The sequence below is a fragment of the Asterias amurensis genome, chromosome 13, assembly GCF_032118995.1.
Source record: "Asterias amurensis chromosome 13, ASM3211899v1".
Classification (NCBI taxonomy): Eukaryota; Metazoa; Echinodermata; class Asteroidea; order Forcipulatida; family Asteriidae; genus Asterias; species Asterias amurensis.
In genome coordinates this window covers 9,049,483-9,065,721 of record NC_092660.1, presented here as the reverse complement: position 1 = coordinate 9,065,721, position 16,239 = coordinate 9,049,483, and the positions used below count along the sequence as shown (strand labels likewise).

The following is a 16,239-nucleotide window of genomic DNA, read 5'->3' as shown; positions in this document are numbered from 1 at the left end:
ACTTTGGAAGAGCAGTAATTTTCAAGTTGAACTATATACTTTAAGTTTGTAATGAATCGACAGTTTAAGTGTATACATTCGCTGCGTGTAGATTCGTAAAAATAAGCTACACTTCATCAACAGAGTGACGTCACAGAAATAGTATAATTGCCAGTAATAAGCATTATCCGTAAATGTGTCCCCGTTGACTTCTGCCTCACACCAGCCAAGACATACCGTCTGACGGATGATTTGTAGCACTGGTATAAACGATTAAACGCACAAAGGGTTTTTGTAAAAAGAGTATTATGTAGCACATTTACTGTAATTTATTGTGATTAATTTGTTGCTATAATGGTAACAAAAAACCAAGCTACTTAGCATTGTAAGCCACCGGTATTTATTCAGAACCAACATTAACCAAACGAGATGTACAAATGCTACCGCAAACCTCGCTAATAAAGGCTGTAGTTGTTCCACCATTTTGTTACGAAATTTGAACTATATGATGAATGGGAAGTGACAAAACAAATTTTCCATTGACAAGATAATTATTTAAATTATTAGCTCGATGCAGGTTTTGTTGTCTCTGTTTCTCTTTATGCGTTGGTCCATTCGAGCTCACTGTTCAGTGACATGTAAACAAAAATAAACCAGTTATATTACCTTTGTGGAGTCAGCGTAAACATTTTCTCTTCTTGATTACCCTGTTGTCCACCGTTTTTTGAGTAAAATTTTGTTAATTGTTTACAAAAGAATAGAACCCCAAACTGATGAAAATGAAAGCTGATGCGTTTCGCGTTGTGCAACGTCACAGCCTTTGAGAAGTTGTGAACGTCATATTTAGAACTAGGCCCTATATACTCATTTTGGTTCACGTGTTTACAGGCAAATTTACCCCAAACCACAATTTTACCGTAATGTCTCAAAATGGCTTATAGTAGTTTAGTTGCGCATTGCACTGTCCGCCATTTTGGAAGTCTAAATATACACACAGGAATTTACTCCCAACATGGTTGAAATGATAGACGTCATGCCATGGGCGAAAGTGTTAAGTTTTCTGTTTTGCCGCTTATTTTCGCAATGTCTATGACTAGGACCTATTTCATTGTTGGTCCTTAAACATCGTACTTTCTTGTTCAGGTCCTGGAAGCGATCGCTCCCTGTCGTTGTGTCAGGATGCCTCCTGCTACAAGTTCATCCTTCAAGAGGCAACTTGGGAAGAGGCTAGCACGGAATGTACAGCCATGGGAGCGTCATTGGTTGCCATGGAAGCAACTGGTGAAACTGACCTTCTTGGGGGATTCATCAAAGCCAAGTTCCTTCACCGTGAGTATTTTCTTCTTAGGTTATGAGACCCAATTCAAAATGGCTTGATTTCACATAGAATTGCTTAAAGACAATGGGCACTATTGGTTATTGTCAGAGACCAGTCTTCTCACTTGGTGGAACTCATTATATGCATAAAATAACAAACCTGTGAAAATTTGAGCTCAATTGGTCGTCGAAGTTGCGAGATATTTAAGTGTTTTTTTTCAAAATAAAGCTTTTGTCACTAAGATAAGTGTTTTGATGGGTGGAATGTGAACTAAGGTTCTAAAAAATTAGTTCTCATTTTATTTACAAATTTAAGAGTATGCCCCGACCCGGCGCTGTTCGTGACGTCAATCGAGGCGCGATATTTGAAGAGAAAATGTGTAGTCTGGCTCCGTACGATGTACACTACGTCTGGGTACCTGATCGGTATGATGCCTACGTACAGATCTACGGTCAGGGAGAAGACTGCACGCACTCGGATTACCCTGCACGGTGAATCGCAAGCTAAAACAAGCCCTCATAGTTCAAACTTACCCAAATTTTCACGTTTGGCATATGCTCCTCTAGGTTTTTTTTTCAGGTCTTACAGGTACCTTTTTTGCTTCCCACTCTGAAACAGTTGGGATGGCGTCATGTTTTAGAATAACTTTTCTCTTCATATCAAATGTGTGGTGTATTTCGAAAGCACGACTACTCGAAAGTGTTCGCTGCACAGCGCTGAAAAAGACGACCGACGTCTATTGCTCTTGTGAGTCTGACTTTCGCGGCCCACAACCGCCTATACTTGGGATCTGCAGGAAACACATGCAACCTGACTCCATCTTTAGTTGTTTTGCTGCATCCAGCAGTAATACACATGGTAAACCTGTTTCGAAACGTACCAACTCACGACTTGGACCGTACATGTACTTATTTGCACGTGTGGTTACTCTACGCATTGCAGGCAAAGTCTGCCTCGATTGACGTCACTAAAGGGGTAGGCGGAGTCAGCACCCCAAACAACTTTATATATTTTTTTAACATATAAATCTCGTTACAAACAATTACTAAAAAAAATTGTTTTATTGTTCATAAGAATATACTCTTATGTTCGAAAGGAAAACAAATATATCTCCAGGTGACGTTAATGAAAAACAAAATACCCTTGTCACACAAAGTTGTATGCTTTCAGATGCTTGATTTCGAGACCTCAAATTCTAAATCTGAGGCCTCGAAATCAAATTCGTGGAAAATTACTTCTTTCTCGAAAACTACATCACTTTAGAGGGAGCCGTTTTTCACAATGTTTTGTACTATCAACTTGTCCCTATTACTCGCTACCAAGAAAGGTTTTATGCGAATAATTATTTGAGTACTTACCAATAGTGTCCACTGCCTTTAACGGCCGATTTAGTGCTTTCTGTGTAAATTTAAATTCATTTTATTTGCTGGCTCCTTGTATTCTACCTTTAAAACACCTTTTTAAACCATCTTCCGATCCAAGCAACGTGTCCTTTTAAAGGCACTGGACACCTTTGGTTAATGTCAAAGACCAGTCTTCTCACTTGGCGTATCTGTGAAAATCTGAGATCCATTGGTCGTCGAAGTTGAGAGATAATAATGAAAGAAAAAACAACCCATAGTTGTCGCACGAGTTATGTGCTTTCATGATGCCGTGAATTCGAGACCTCAGCTGAGGTCTCGAATTCAATTCAAATAATATTTTTTTTTTAGTGAGAAGATACTTCTTTGTAAAAAAAAAAAAAAAAAGTTACTTCAGAGGGAGCCGTTTCTCACAATGTTCTATATTGTTCAACAGCTCTCCATTGCTCGTTATACAAGTAAGTGTGTATGCTAACAATTATTTTGAGTAATTACCAAACGGGTTTGGGTACTTTTTGTACCACACAAAACACAGACGTCATCAACAGATTTATAATAAACTTACACGGTTAAAGGAACACGTTGCCTTGGATCGGACGAGTTGGTCAAAACAAAAGCGTTTTTAACCGTTTTTTTATAAAATGTATATGGTTGAAAAGATGTTTTAAAAGTAGAATACAATGATCCACACAAGTTTACCTCCAAATTGCGTGGTTTTCCTTCTACTGTGCGAACTAACATGGTCGGCCATTTATGGGAGTCAAAATTTTGACCCCCATAAATGGCCGACGTATTAGTCGACGAGGTAAAAGGAAAACCACGCAATTTCGAGGCATGTTTGTGTGGATCATTGTATTCTACTTTTACAACATCTTTCTACCATATGCATTTTATAAAAAACGGTTACAAACGCTTTTCAAAGACCAACTCGACCGATCCAAGGCAACGTGTTCCTTTAAAAGATTATGGTGGTTGAAAGTTTCCCATAGAATATTACTTGCTGATGAGGTGCTGGGAGTTCTGAGAAATGAGTAAAACAAATTCACGATAGGAATTTCCGTCTCATCGTATTTACAAAACTGTATTGAAAATTAATGCCCTGTGATTATTACTTTGTTTTCTCAAAAACTACTTCTGCATGTAAATTATATCAAATACATGTTCATTTACAGTAAATAGAGGCTCATGTTATTACAATAATAACAAATGAATAATAATAATGATAATAATAATGATAATAATAAGACTTGTAATGCACACATATCCACCCTGCTGGGTGTTCAAAACAATTATCTTCATCCGCCACATACTGGATATTGTCTTATAGACTTTTATCATGCTGCCACCATTTTGGTTATATTCCTTGTATCGAATTACGGTAATCGATGTTAATATTTAGTGTAAAAAAAAGGAACCAGACTATTTATCCTTCCAGCCTCGGTTTGGTTACATTCATTTGAATGGGATAATAATAAGATGGCCGTGTCATGATAAAGGTCTCACAGAACAACACTCTCTTTGTCGAGAACTTCAAAACACACCGACGTTAATGTGGTGGTGTAAATAATAAATAGAGTTAATATCCTGACATTTCGACCCTAGCAGAGTCTTTCTCGAAGGCTAAATATTACAACACGTGGCACACGAACTGTGTAATAAGTGTGTTGTATTTTATTTTGAAACAAGGTTCCTATAGAAACGGCAATTTTATTGCAATTTAAGCGTTGTTAGCCAAGGCCAACTTGCCTATCAACAAAGGCTCTAATGAAGTATTTTATGCCTCGTTAAGTTTATAAACTGTCAATGGATAGAAGAGACTGTGTGCTCAAAATGGAGGTTCTTATGGCTACGGCTAGGGCCATAAGTCAGTTTGAGATGTGGTTGACACATTAGGGCTTACTATTACACTATTTTGTCTAGGTAAATTTGTCTGTACTTTATATACACCATAGACGTGGAACCTATTTAACCATAGAAATAGAACCTATTTCTATGGGTTACACCCAAACCAAACAGTGCACCCATATAGTGACCACCAACCAGGCTTATTGGTTGCAGCGGCAACGTTATGCCGTATCCGAATTGGCTTCTACAGCTAGGGGCTACGGCTTGTGCTAAGTGTGTTGCCAAGGACGTCCTATATCCTCAATGCATGATGACGCGGAAAGCTAGCCGTAGCTAGCCGTAGCCCTAATAGCTGTAGCTGCCAATTCGGATTCTGCTTGACAGAAGAACGGGCATTGACATAGCCTTTAGCGCCAAGACGTTGGAGTTTTATATTCATTTATTTATTGGTGTTTTGTTTACTTTTTTAATAGATGTTAAATTTGCATCGGGGATCAAGAATATTATTATTATTATTTTTTTTTTACTTTTGCTCTGTTGCACTATCCGCCCGAGCTAAGATGTACACTCTCTGTGAGGCAGACGAAGAGATGTGATGATGAATATTTTGTAATCCAAATAGCATTGAATGACAACACAGTGTGGCTGCTCCTTAAACATTTGACCCCTGGGAACATTGAAACTGTTTCGGTAGTAATAAAAACAATTACGATGATAATAAAATTGCAGCAATGAAAAAATATTAATAGTCCATTACGGTGATACAACTACCTAAGGACAATAATAACTACACCATTATTTGACTAGTATTTCTTTTAATTATATGTTTCTACTAATGAAACCAAGGATGCCTCATAGAGAGTTTAAACACTGTATCTTCCAAGCCTGATGAGGAAACCTGTGGTGAAAATTACAAAAGGATTCCGTTTTCTTCTCCAAATTAATAGAGATTTGTAATCGAAATTTAACCCAAATCAGCGGTTGCGCCAGACCTGTTCATCTTGATAAAGAAAGAGTGACAGTTGGAACACTGGTTGTTGATTGTAATGTTTTAAAAACTCTTACCCCTCAAAAACACATCTTTTCTCTAATCAGCCAGAGTATCTTATTTTTTTTACATTCTTTTATGTTTTTAATAAATCAAAAGGCTAGATTGGAACGGGGGGGGGGGGCGGGGGTGAGAAGGTACATTTTAGCCTGTGTGGCCTATACATTCTTGTGCAAAGGCATTTCTTTTCAAGCCTCATCTTTTTGTTTGCCTCCTGTATTTGCCTGTGTTTATTTATTGTCTTTCTTTAGTTGACTTACTAGTTCTTTCTTTGTTCAATTAGCCTTCTCTATAATACTTCTCTAATATATTTTGCAATATGAAAACAAAATGATTGAGTTAAAATTGAATGTTCTAAAAACCAAATACCTTTGCAGAACCCATCGCACCACAGGAGCATCACCCAGGTGGTTTCTGGACCGGTGGGAACGACCTCCAGAACGAGTCGACTTGGGAGTGGGGAACGAGCGGGGTGCTCGTCGAGCCGTTGTGGTACCCGTTGAACCACCAGCACCGATACACCACCAACTGTCTCATGTTAAACACAGACCGGACATATTATAGTGACTTCAGGCTACTGGAGGCTGACTGTCAAAGGAAACTCTACTTCGTCTGTGAGCTTCCTAAGGATCTACTTTTTGAAGGTGAGGTACAAAAACAAAAACTTTCATGCTTGCTGCTAGCAACTTCATAAAGCTGTTAAGCAGAAATAATGCTTCGCAAATGTCATTGATGAGCCCCCCCCCCCCCCCCCCCCCAAAAAAAAAAAAAAAAAAAATGAGTGGGGAACCAGTTGCAATAATGTAAACTTTATGGAATTCTGGCTGGTAAGTTTCTGCTAAGTAAGATTTGTATGTGCTTAGCAAGTGTTTTGCTTACAGGCCTTATGAAATTGGATCCTGAACACGTTGCTTAGCTTAGAAAAGTTAATTGCAGAGATGGGTCCTATTTCTAGAGATGCTTAAGCAGCAAATATTGCAAAGATATTTTTTTTGCTAATCAAAACTGAGCAGGATAGAAGCAAAACTGGTGCGAGTGGATTGGTATTTTGGCTGGCATTTATTATAGCCTTATTCTGATAAGCAAAATTGTATTGTGCTTAGCTCGATCCTTGTTGTGCCTAAAGGCACTGAACACTATTGGTATTATCATTCAAAATATTTGTAGTAACGTAGTTTTTGAGAAAGGGGTGCTTTCTCACTCAATTAATATGAAAAGACATCAGGCCCGAAGCCTTTTTTTATGCACCTGAAATCACACAAAATTGTGCAACAATGGTGTTTTCTTTCATTATTTTATTGCAACTTCGATAAAAAAAAATGCCAAATTTTCACAGCATACTTTATATTTTAAATTGTATATGAATAATGTTGAGATACACCAAGTGAGTGTACTGGTATTTGACAATTACCCTGATGTATTTTCGATGTCGTGTGACGAGATAGGCATATCCGTTCATGTTAAACGATCTAAATCAACAAAGAAATGAGTAAATATTTTTTTTTTACTGGCATACTAGTTATAGATCTCATACATGTAGTCTGAAATCAATGTCACTTTGTGTATAGACAATCGCTCCTAAATGTCACTGAACAAGGGCAATTATTAGGACATTAATTATTAGGTCACCACACTATGGAAAGGGGTCGAATCTCTTTCCTCACATTGTTTGTAAGTCCCTCGTTCACCATACTAACCTTCAACTGAATATTCATTTTTGTCTGTCTCCTTTACTTTTTTTTTAAAGGCGCCGCAAACGGGCTTGTTTAAGAAACATGTAATCATGGAAACTTGGCCAGAATTGACCCGAAAAAACGTGCACCACTTGTGCTCCCAAATACAGCCTTTAAAGGATTTGGGTACTTTTTCAAAATGTCCACAGATTTACATTAAACTTACAGGGTTTGAAGATAATGATAGTGGAAAGCTTCCCTTCAAATATTACTAACTAAGGTTGTGTAGTTTTTGAGAAATGAGTAAAACAAGTCACAAAATAATTTTGGTCTCATGAGCATGTAAAATCCCCTTAACCAGTTATGATATTATACCAAAACCATAGCATAACTGGTTAATACGTTTTTACATGCTAAAACCGAGACGAAAATTATTACTTTTACTCATTTCTCAAAAATTACAGCACCTCAGTAAGTAAAATTTCAAGGGAAGCTTTCTACTGTCATAATCTTCAAACTGTGTAAGTTTAATGTAAATCTGTGGACATTGTGTTTTTGTTAGAAAAAAGTACACACCCTTAATGAAGGCGCATTTTTTGTTTTGCTTTCATTAGTTTCTTGCAACTATGATGACCAATACTGAGTCCAAATGTTCACAGATTTGTTATTCTATGCATATAATGGGATACACCATGGGAATAGTGGTCTTTGACAATGTCCGAAGTTGTCTGGTGCTTTTAATTAAGTTAGTGGAATACCATAAGTCAATCTAGACTTGATTAAGTACACGTCCACAAACTAATCACACTCGAACTGTCATACTTCTAGAACACACATACCCTAAGTTAATCTTTGATTTTGCTTTGTTGTTGCTCCTTCTGTGAAGTACCGTAGTTTTTGAGAAAGAGGTCTTTTTTCACACAAATATTAGGCCTCTGAAAGCGCACAATTAATGTGTGCAACAAGTTTTTTTTCCATTATTTTCTTGCAACAGCGAGTCCAAAATTAACACAGATTTGTTATTTCAGCATATAATGGGATTGGGATACACCAGCTCTATGGATACACCAAGTGAGAATACTGGTCTTTCACAATTCCCAATGGTGTCCATACCTTTAATCAAGTTAATGGAATACCATAAGTCAAACTAGAGTTGATTAAGTACATGTCCACGTCTCTTTACAACAGAAGGCAAAACCAATCGCACTCGGACTATCATACTTCTCCCGAGAGACGTATGAAGCTATTTATACAAAAACCCGTCACTATAGCGAGATGAATTTGTAGGACACACGTACACTAAGTTCATTTTGGATAATGCTTTTTGTACAAAAAAAAACGTCGAAAGATGAATACTGACATGTAGGACATACATCAGTACTGACATACATACCCCCAAATTAATCTTTGATATTGCTTTGTTGTTAATTTTTGTACAAAATCCCGTCACAAAACATGAAGGACTTACATACACTAAATTAATTTCTGATATTGCTATGTTGTTGCGTGTCTATTGTCCCAATTATTTCAAGATTGAGCTGCACACAAGGATGCCAATCAGAACAAAAGTGTGACGAAGAGCAGGAGTCGTTTGAACTGAACCTAGTTTCTGCTTTGCGTTTTCTGCTTTAAAAAATACTCACTTGGTGTATCTCAACATATCCATACAATTGCAAACTTGTAAAAATTTGTACTCATTGGTCGTCGAAGTTGCGACATAACAATGCCAGAAAAAACCACCCTTATCACATAAAATTATGTGCTTTCAGTTGCTTGATTTCGGGACCTCAAAATCTAATTCTGAGGTCTTGATATCAAATTTCATGGAAAATTACTTCTCACTCGAAAACTACGTTACTTCGGAGGAAGCCATTTCTCACAATGTTTTATACTATCAACAGCTCTCCATTGGTCGTTACCAAGTAAGGTTTTATGCTAATAATTATTTTTAGTAACTACCAAGAGTGTTGGTTACCGGAGTCAACTTGTTATGCTAACAATTATTTTAAAGGCACTAGACACCTTTGACAGTTGGTCAAAGACCATTATCTCACTTTGATGCATAAAATAACAAATCCGTCAAACTGTTGACTCAATTGATCATTGAAGTTGCAATGGAAAAATGAAATACAAAAACCAATAATATCAAGCGGTCTTGTGCTCGTATTGTACGAATACCTATACATACCCTTGTTGCACAAATGTGTGTGCTTTCGGGTGCATAATAAAATGCTTCAGGCCTGAAAGCTTTCAAAGACATTGGACACTATTGGGAATTGTCAAATACCAGTCTTCTCACTTGGTGTATCTCAACATATGCATAAAATAACAAACCTGTGAAAATTTGAGCTCGATTGGTCGGCGGAGTTGCGAGAAATTAATGAAAGAAAAAAAACACCCTTGTCACACAAAGTCGTGTGCTTTCAGATGCTTGATTTCGAGACCTCAAGTTCTAAACTTGAGGTCTCGAAATCAAACTGGTGGAAAAGTACCTCTTTCTCGAAAACTACGTCACTTCAGAGGGAGCTGTTTCTCACAATGTGTTATACCATCAACCTCTCCCCATTACTCGTGAACAAGTGAGGTTTTATGCTGATAATTATTTTTAGTAATTACCAATAGTGTCTACTGCCTTTAATATTTGAATGAGAAATTACCGCTCAAAAACTACGTTTCTTCAGAGGGAGCCGTTTATCACAATGTTTCATAATATCAACAGCTCTCCATTGCTCGTATACTAAGTTAGTTTTTTTCTTCTAACAATTATTTTGAGTAATTACCAATTGTGTCCAGTGCCTTTAAGAAAAGGGATATACAGACGGCACATGGGGAATCCCACAACGTTGCCCTACTCCAAACAAGTCTGTGTATAAAACCTTCACCCGCTGATTATTGACGAGATGGGACAATGTCTTCGAAGAGAGAGACAAATTTGAACTTTTAAAAATATCACATCCAATGGTATGGAGCATGTATCATTTAATTACCGTGCCCATAACAATAAATTAATTTAGCTATAGCAGAAATTTAAATCATGTGGAAAGTAGTTGTATCACGTTGTGCTTGGCTAGGGGCAAACATCGTCGATTGTTTTAAAAGCGTGTATAAGCAAATTGCTGAACTGGTAGTAAAGGGGATCCTTTATAGCGTTTCAGGTGATTAAATGTCCATTCCTGATGTTAGCGGATTTTTTTCTTCTTTTCAAAAAGCAATTTCACTGAGTCAGAAAATGTGTTTGAAAACCATGCAGCGAGAAACCAGTTTGGTTTCAACGATCCTACGCTACGTTTATCAGCCATGCTGACAAGCTTCTTCATTGAGTCGGGAGGCTTTGTTTTGCTCCCCCCCCCCCCAACAAATTGTTATATTATTCAATTGTGTTGTTAAAGGCAGTGGACACTATTGGTAATTACTCAAAATAATCATTAGCATAAAACCTTTCTTGGTGACGGGTAATGGGGAGAGGTTGATGGTACAAAACATTGTGAGAAACGGCGTCCTCTGAAGTGCCATAGTTTTCGAGAAAGAAGTAATTTTCCACAAATTTGATTTCGAGACCTCAAATTTAGAACTTGAGGTCTCGAAATCAACCATCTAAACGCACACAACTTTGTGTGACAAGGGTGTTTTTTCTGTCATTATTATCTCGCAACTTCGATGACCGATTGAGCTCAAATGTTCACAGGTTAGTTATTTTATGCATATGTTGAGATACACGACTGTAAAGGCTACACTGAAAACATCACTTAGTCAATTGTCTAAAAAAAATTAGTCATTTACATGGTTTAATTTGACTAATCTTTAATAGGTCACTCAATCAAAAGATTAGTCAATACACACTGAAATGACAAATTATAGTTTGTCTTTGAAAATGGTTTAAAATGACTAATTGATCTGGAGATTGGTAATACACTAAATTAAATTAGTCATCCAAGAAAATTAATTAGTCATGCAGCACAACTATTTAGTCTTTCAATTAGTCTGACAATACCAATAATTAGTCTTTTACACACTTCTCTTCTGTTATAATTAGTCACTGTAAATTTATTGCAAATCCAACACAACTCCAACTGAAGCAACTTTGTTAACCATCAGTTCCTTTGAGAACAATCTGCTGAATAACTACTGAATCTCAAAAATTGTTTAACATTATTAAACAAACTTCAATAGATTTTTTTTTCCCAACTTGCAAAGTTAAAAAGTTGTTTTAACAACCCATTAGTCCGACCTAGAGTACACACCGTGATGACAGGACTTTAATAAAGCGGTATTTAAGGTCAAATTCAGTGATGTACCAATTTTTCAATCGACAGTAAAACGATTATGAAAGTAAACAAGTTATTACAAGTCTCTAATTTTACCTGAAAACCTGTAATTTTGTAAGCCCTTTCAGTGCAAAATTTTGAACACAACTTCATTCGCTGCCAACAATAACTTTAAGAGGTATATTCCATAGAGGAATTTTATTGTTAAAAAGTTTAATTTAACACAGTTTAGACACAATATTATGGAAATTTAGTATACAGAACTGGAATTATATTGGAATTACATGCACATTGCACACGTTTTGGGGGTGCTAACAAATTTTGCACTGAAAGCGTATCAAATAAAGTTAAAACTTACACAGTTTAATAATGTAAGATTGGCCATGATGATTTTGTCTTTCTTTCACAAGTGGACTTTGACTACTGAAAAATAATTGTACTGTTTTATATATGGTTAAAGATTTGCACAAAACTTGCATGGTATAAAGATGGTCATGGTAGAAAACTTCCCTTGAAATAGTTTTGCTTGAAATGGCATAGTTTTTAGGAAATGAGTAAAACAATAGTATTTACAGTAGGGTCATATCTTTGGATTCCGTGACCATTTTTTTGCTACCTTTTTTTCTCGATGGATTTGACTTCAGGAACCATCTAAAAGAAAAATAAGCCCCTATGAACCTCTCAAATGTGACAGGAACTATTTTTATATTGCGCAATATTCAAAATGGCCGCCGACGCCATCATGAAAAACATAACTTGTAATAGATCTGGCACCATATGAGCTAGACAGACAAAATATATGTCCTTTTCAACTATATCTGGCATGCCAAATACACTGGAATGGTAATTGTAAGGTTTGGGGACCATCTTGACCTCTAAATCCAAGATGGCCGACATCTCCAACTTGAAAAATATACTAGCGATATGGAACCAGACGGGGAAAAAGTGTATATTCCCACTATTTCTGCCATTACAAAATCCACTGGAATGGTAATTGTAGAGTTAGGGATCATCGTGGTCACAAAATCCAAGATGGCCGCCTCCGCCATCTTGAAAATTATGAAATGTGACAGCTCTGGCACAAGATAAACTAACAGAGAACAATCAGGGTTTCATTTTTAACATATGAAAAATCAATTATGGTTTTTGTTTTGTTTATAGGGATAATATTTAATAAGATTATTATCTAAAAACATCATTGGCCATCCTGAGTGATGAAAACCTATTCATGCCTCTATTATATTATTTGATAGTTAAAGTCTATGTCTGTCTAGGTCATCTGGTGCCAGAGCTAATATGGAAGTTATGTTTCAAGATGGCGAAGGAGGCCATCTTGGATTTAGAGGTCAAGATGGTCCCCAAACTTTACAATTTCCATTCCAGTGTATTAAGCATGTCAGAAATAGTGGAAAATTACATCTCTTTTGTCCGTCTAGGTCATATGGTGCCAGAGCTATTACATTGTATGTTTTTTCAAGATGGCGACGGCGGCCATCTTGGATTTAGAGGTCAAGATGGTCCCAAAACTTTACAATTACCATTCCAGTGTATTTGGCATGCCAGAAATAGTGGAAAAGGACATCTCATTTGTCCGTCTAGGTCATCTGGGGCCAGAGCTATTACAATTTATGTTTTTCAAGATGGCGTCGGTGGCCATTTTGAATACTGCGCAATAAAAAAAGTTCCTATTACATTTCAGAGGCTCATAGGACCTTATTTTCTTTTTAAATGGTTCCTGAAGTCAAATCCATCGAGAAAAAAGGTAGCAAATAAATGGTCACGGAATCCAAATATATGACCCTGCAGGATAAATTCTGATGTTTGAAAATAAGTTTAAAACACATAAGTCTTATTGAGCTTTCACATGTTTGTTATTTTATGTGCATGTTGGGTCATATCAAGTTTGTTTTTACATTTTCTTGGAAAGTGACCTTTTCTAAGTTAAACGTGCCAGTAGGCTTAAAACTGACTTATGAATACCAGTCTGGTCGTCAATCTTAAGAACACCATATTGATAAAAAGCAATTGTCTTCACTAGTTCTGGGATGTACTGCATGTGAAATACAAAAAACGAGGAAATGTAGCACGCGACTGCTGTTGTTACATCATCAACAACAGAAACTACCTCGCCTTCTGCAACTCCTTTAAACTCTGTAGACACATGTGCCGATTGTTCATCCATTTCGATGTACACAGGATGTGTGGTGTCTTCATCCTTTAATAAATAAAAGTAAAAAGTAAAGTTACTCAATATTGCTGTAAGCAACCAGATGTCTTATTCATACTTCAAGTACTAAATGGACAAAACTTAATTTATGCTACAATACAGCACATCAGTGCTTTGGGAAGCAATTTTGCAACTTTTTTTCTACAATTTGAGACCACTGCATGACATCACATAACACTATTAGTTATTATACAAGCATGTCAACATGGGATGCAGATTTTTTTGGGGGTGCATATTCCACGAGTTCGTGGGTGATCACCCCCCCCCCCTTTTAAAGAAATAAACCATAAATAGACAAGTTTTCCACAAAATTGTGCAAATTTGGATCAGAATTAAATGCTCTAATCAAAAATCCTTAAAATAAGTAAAAAAATAACTATGATCTTTGACACAATACCTTGACCTTTGACCAAGATTTAAAAAAAACATCATTCCAGAAATTTCATGAAAAAAACTCTGCTTGATAGAGCAGATTACCACGTACAAAAACCATTAAAATTTATTTGGGGTCATAAAATGAAGGTTCTGTGGTGGTTTTGCCAGAAAGGAGGTGGGGTGCATGCAAGTAGTATTCAGTTGACATACATTACCGCTTACACTAGAATTAAAAAAAAACACTTGATCCGTGTTTTGTGTACAAAACATATGGACACGCGTCTAGGAATCAGACGTCTGGTTCCCAGATGCGTGTCCATATGTTTTTGTACGCAAAGCACGGATCAAGTGTTTTTTAATTTTAGGACAAATGTGTGTAGATAATTCTCCACGTTTGTCCTGGGAAAAAAAAATATGCGCACGCTCGTCATGTGTCGTGACTTCGCGATGCGTTCGACAGAGTTCGGGGACAATCAGTATTTGTAGTGTAGTGGTAAAACAGAGTATTTGGGGACTGAATAACGGTAGGAATTTATAACTTTTAACATTTTTTGAGATTGCGGAGTGGGTTCTCTGGTCGCCCCCCTTGGACATTGAGATATCAAAGGACACATGCGAGATTAAAATAAAAATAAAGAGAGATTTTTGATTCCAAAATTCATTGAACAACGGTTGAACCATCATTTAAGCGTGAGAGATATAAACCTATGAGGTTACGGGAGACAATAGCCAGACGAAACCGAAATAGTTCTAGGAGTAGTGTAGCTACTCTCGTACACTAGTAGTGGCTAAATCTTTTGTGCAACTTACATAGTATTAATGATTGGGTTCGAAACGTCCTGCTTCGGGTATTCATGCAGAAATTTAATTTTGCCATCAATAAATATAAAATGTGAAAAACTGTTGACTATGTCTGTGTAGGCAGTGAACTTACTTTGTCGAGTCCATGGTGAAAGTTGTATGGGATGTATGTAGGCCTGTGTACATGCACGTCAACCTGAAATACAAAACAAAGGTTTCTTAATTAAAATCCTTAAAGTGTTTGGGTACTTTTTGTTCGACCAAAAACGCAATGTCCACAGATTTACATTTAAAATAAAAATTAAACTTACACAGTTTTAAGATAATGGTGGTAGAAAGCTTCCCTTAAAATACTTGCTGTGGTGCTGTAGTTTTTGAGAAATGAGGAAAACAATGTCACAAAAATAACTTCGCCTCAGGATACAAACATTATTTTAGCATGTACAACGTATGTACCAGTACATAGCAGTACTGGTATTTACTACTTAATACGCGACTCTCCTGAAAACATCGCTTTGCCCTTTGTGATTTTCACCTTTTTTCCAAAAACTTGGCGACTATAAATCATGCTAATAAAATTGTTCTTTATGGTTTAGTTTGTGACTCACAGCTAATTTCTGAATTGCTCATAACTTGCCGTCACTGCACTGGTGACTGGCTCAACAGAAACCGGTTGCTCGTGTATGGTGGTGTATTTACTTAGAAGTAGTGTAGCAATAGCAGTTTTATACTACATACAGCAGTACAACATACATGTACTCCGCAGTACGTTAGTTCATGAAACTTTTTTGAGTTGAGATTGAAATTTGAAAAGGGGAACTAAAAATGTTGCTTATGTAAGTTAACGTTTGTTCATTCTCAGCCAGGCAAGTCCTCTATGCGTTACTTATTAACATGTTATTAAATTTCTGAATAATTACAACAGAATACAATAAATTAATTACCTTATTTATTTCACATTCCACCACCCACCAACAGCACACGTTGACACGGACTAATAACCTGACGTTCTTGTGCTGCTCTACTGCAGACGAGAGGGAAAGTTACGAATCGCGCGGGCGATATTTGCGCGACAGTGAAAATGACACGCTATTTTTCGATAATGGTTTTTGAACAGTGTAATAAACTGTGCTGAATTGCAATGCTGCGCGACCATCGCGCACTAAACAATATCGGCGCGAAACCGGCCTGACCAGGGGGTGCGATTTGTGTTCTGGCTGTTCTGTTAGTTGTACTCACCGTGCTGATTACTGACAGCACTGTTTACAGACTACCTCCAAGGTTACAAGCGGCGCCCATGTTTTCCAAAAGTTGAAACAGGAGTTTATTCTTGTATTAAATTTATTA

The 16,239-nt window shown here is 36.9% G+C and overlaps 1 protein-coding gene and 1 long non-coding RNA gene across 3 annotated transcripts in view; one reads left to right on the top strand and one right to left on the bottom strand.

Moving 5' to 3' along the window:
- The window catches only part of LOC139946430 (latrophilin-like protein LAT-2), a 67,069-nt gene that overhangs the window by 22,211 nt on the left and 28,619 nt on the right, over nucleotides 1–16,239 (top strand). Inside the window, exons 3-4 of the mRNA XM_071944077.1 lie at nucleotides 1,123–1,308; nucleotides 5,929–6,195. Coding sequence (XP_071800178.1) covers nucleotides 1,123–1,308; nucleotides 5,929–6,195 — 453 coding nt within the window. The remainder of the gene's footprint in view (nucleotides 1–1,122; nucleotides 1,309–5,928; nucleotides 6,196–16,239) is intronic.
- Nucleotides 12,167–15,976, bottom strand: LOC139946431 (uncharacterized). Of its 2 annotated transcripts, XR_011787239.1 has the most exons (4): nucleotides 15,837–15,952; nucleotides 15,204–15,257; nucleotides 15,026–15,088; nucleotides 12,167–13,704 (listed from the first exon to the last, which is right to left on the bottom strand). It is a non-coding gene; the product is annotated as an uncharacterized lncRNA (long non-coding RNA). The 2 variants fall into 2 exon arrangements; XR_011787240.1 differs by lacking the exon at nucleotides 15,204–15,257 and having other exon boundaries at nucleotides 15,837–15,976.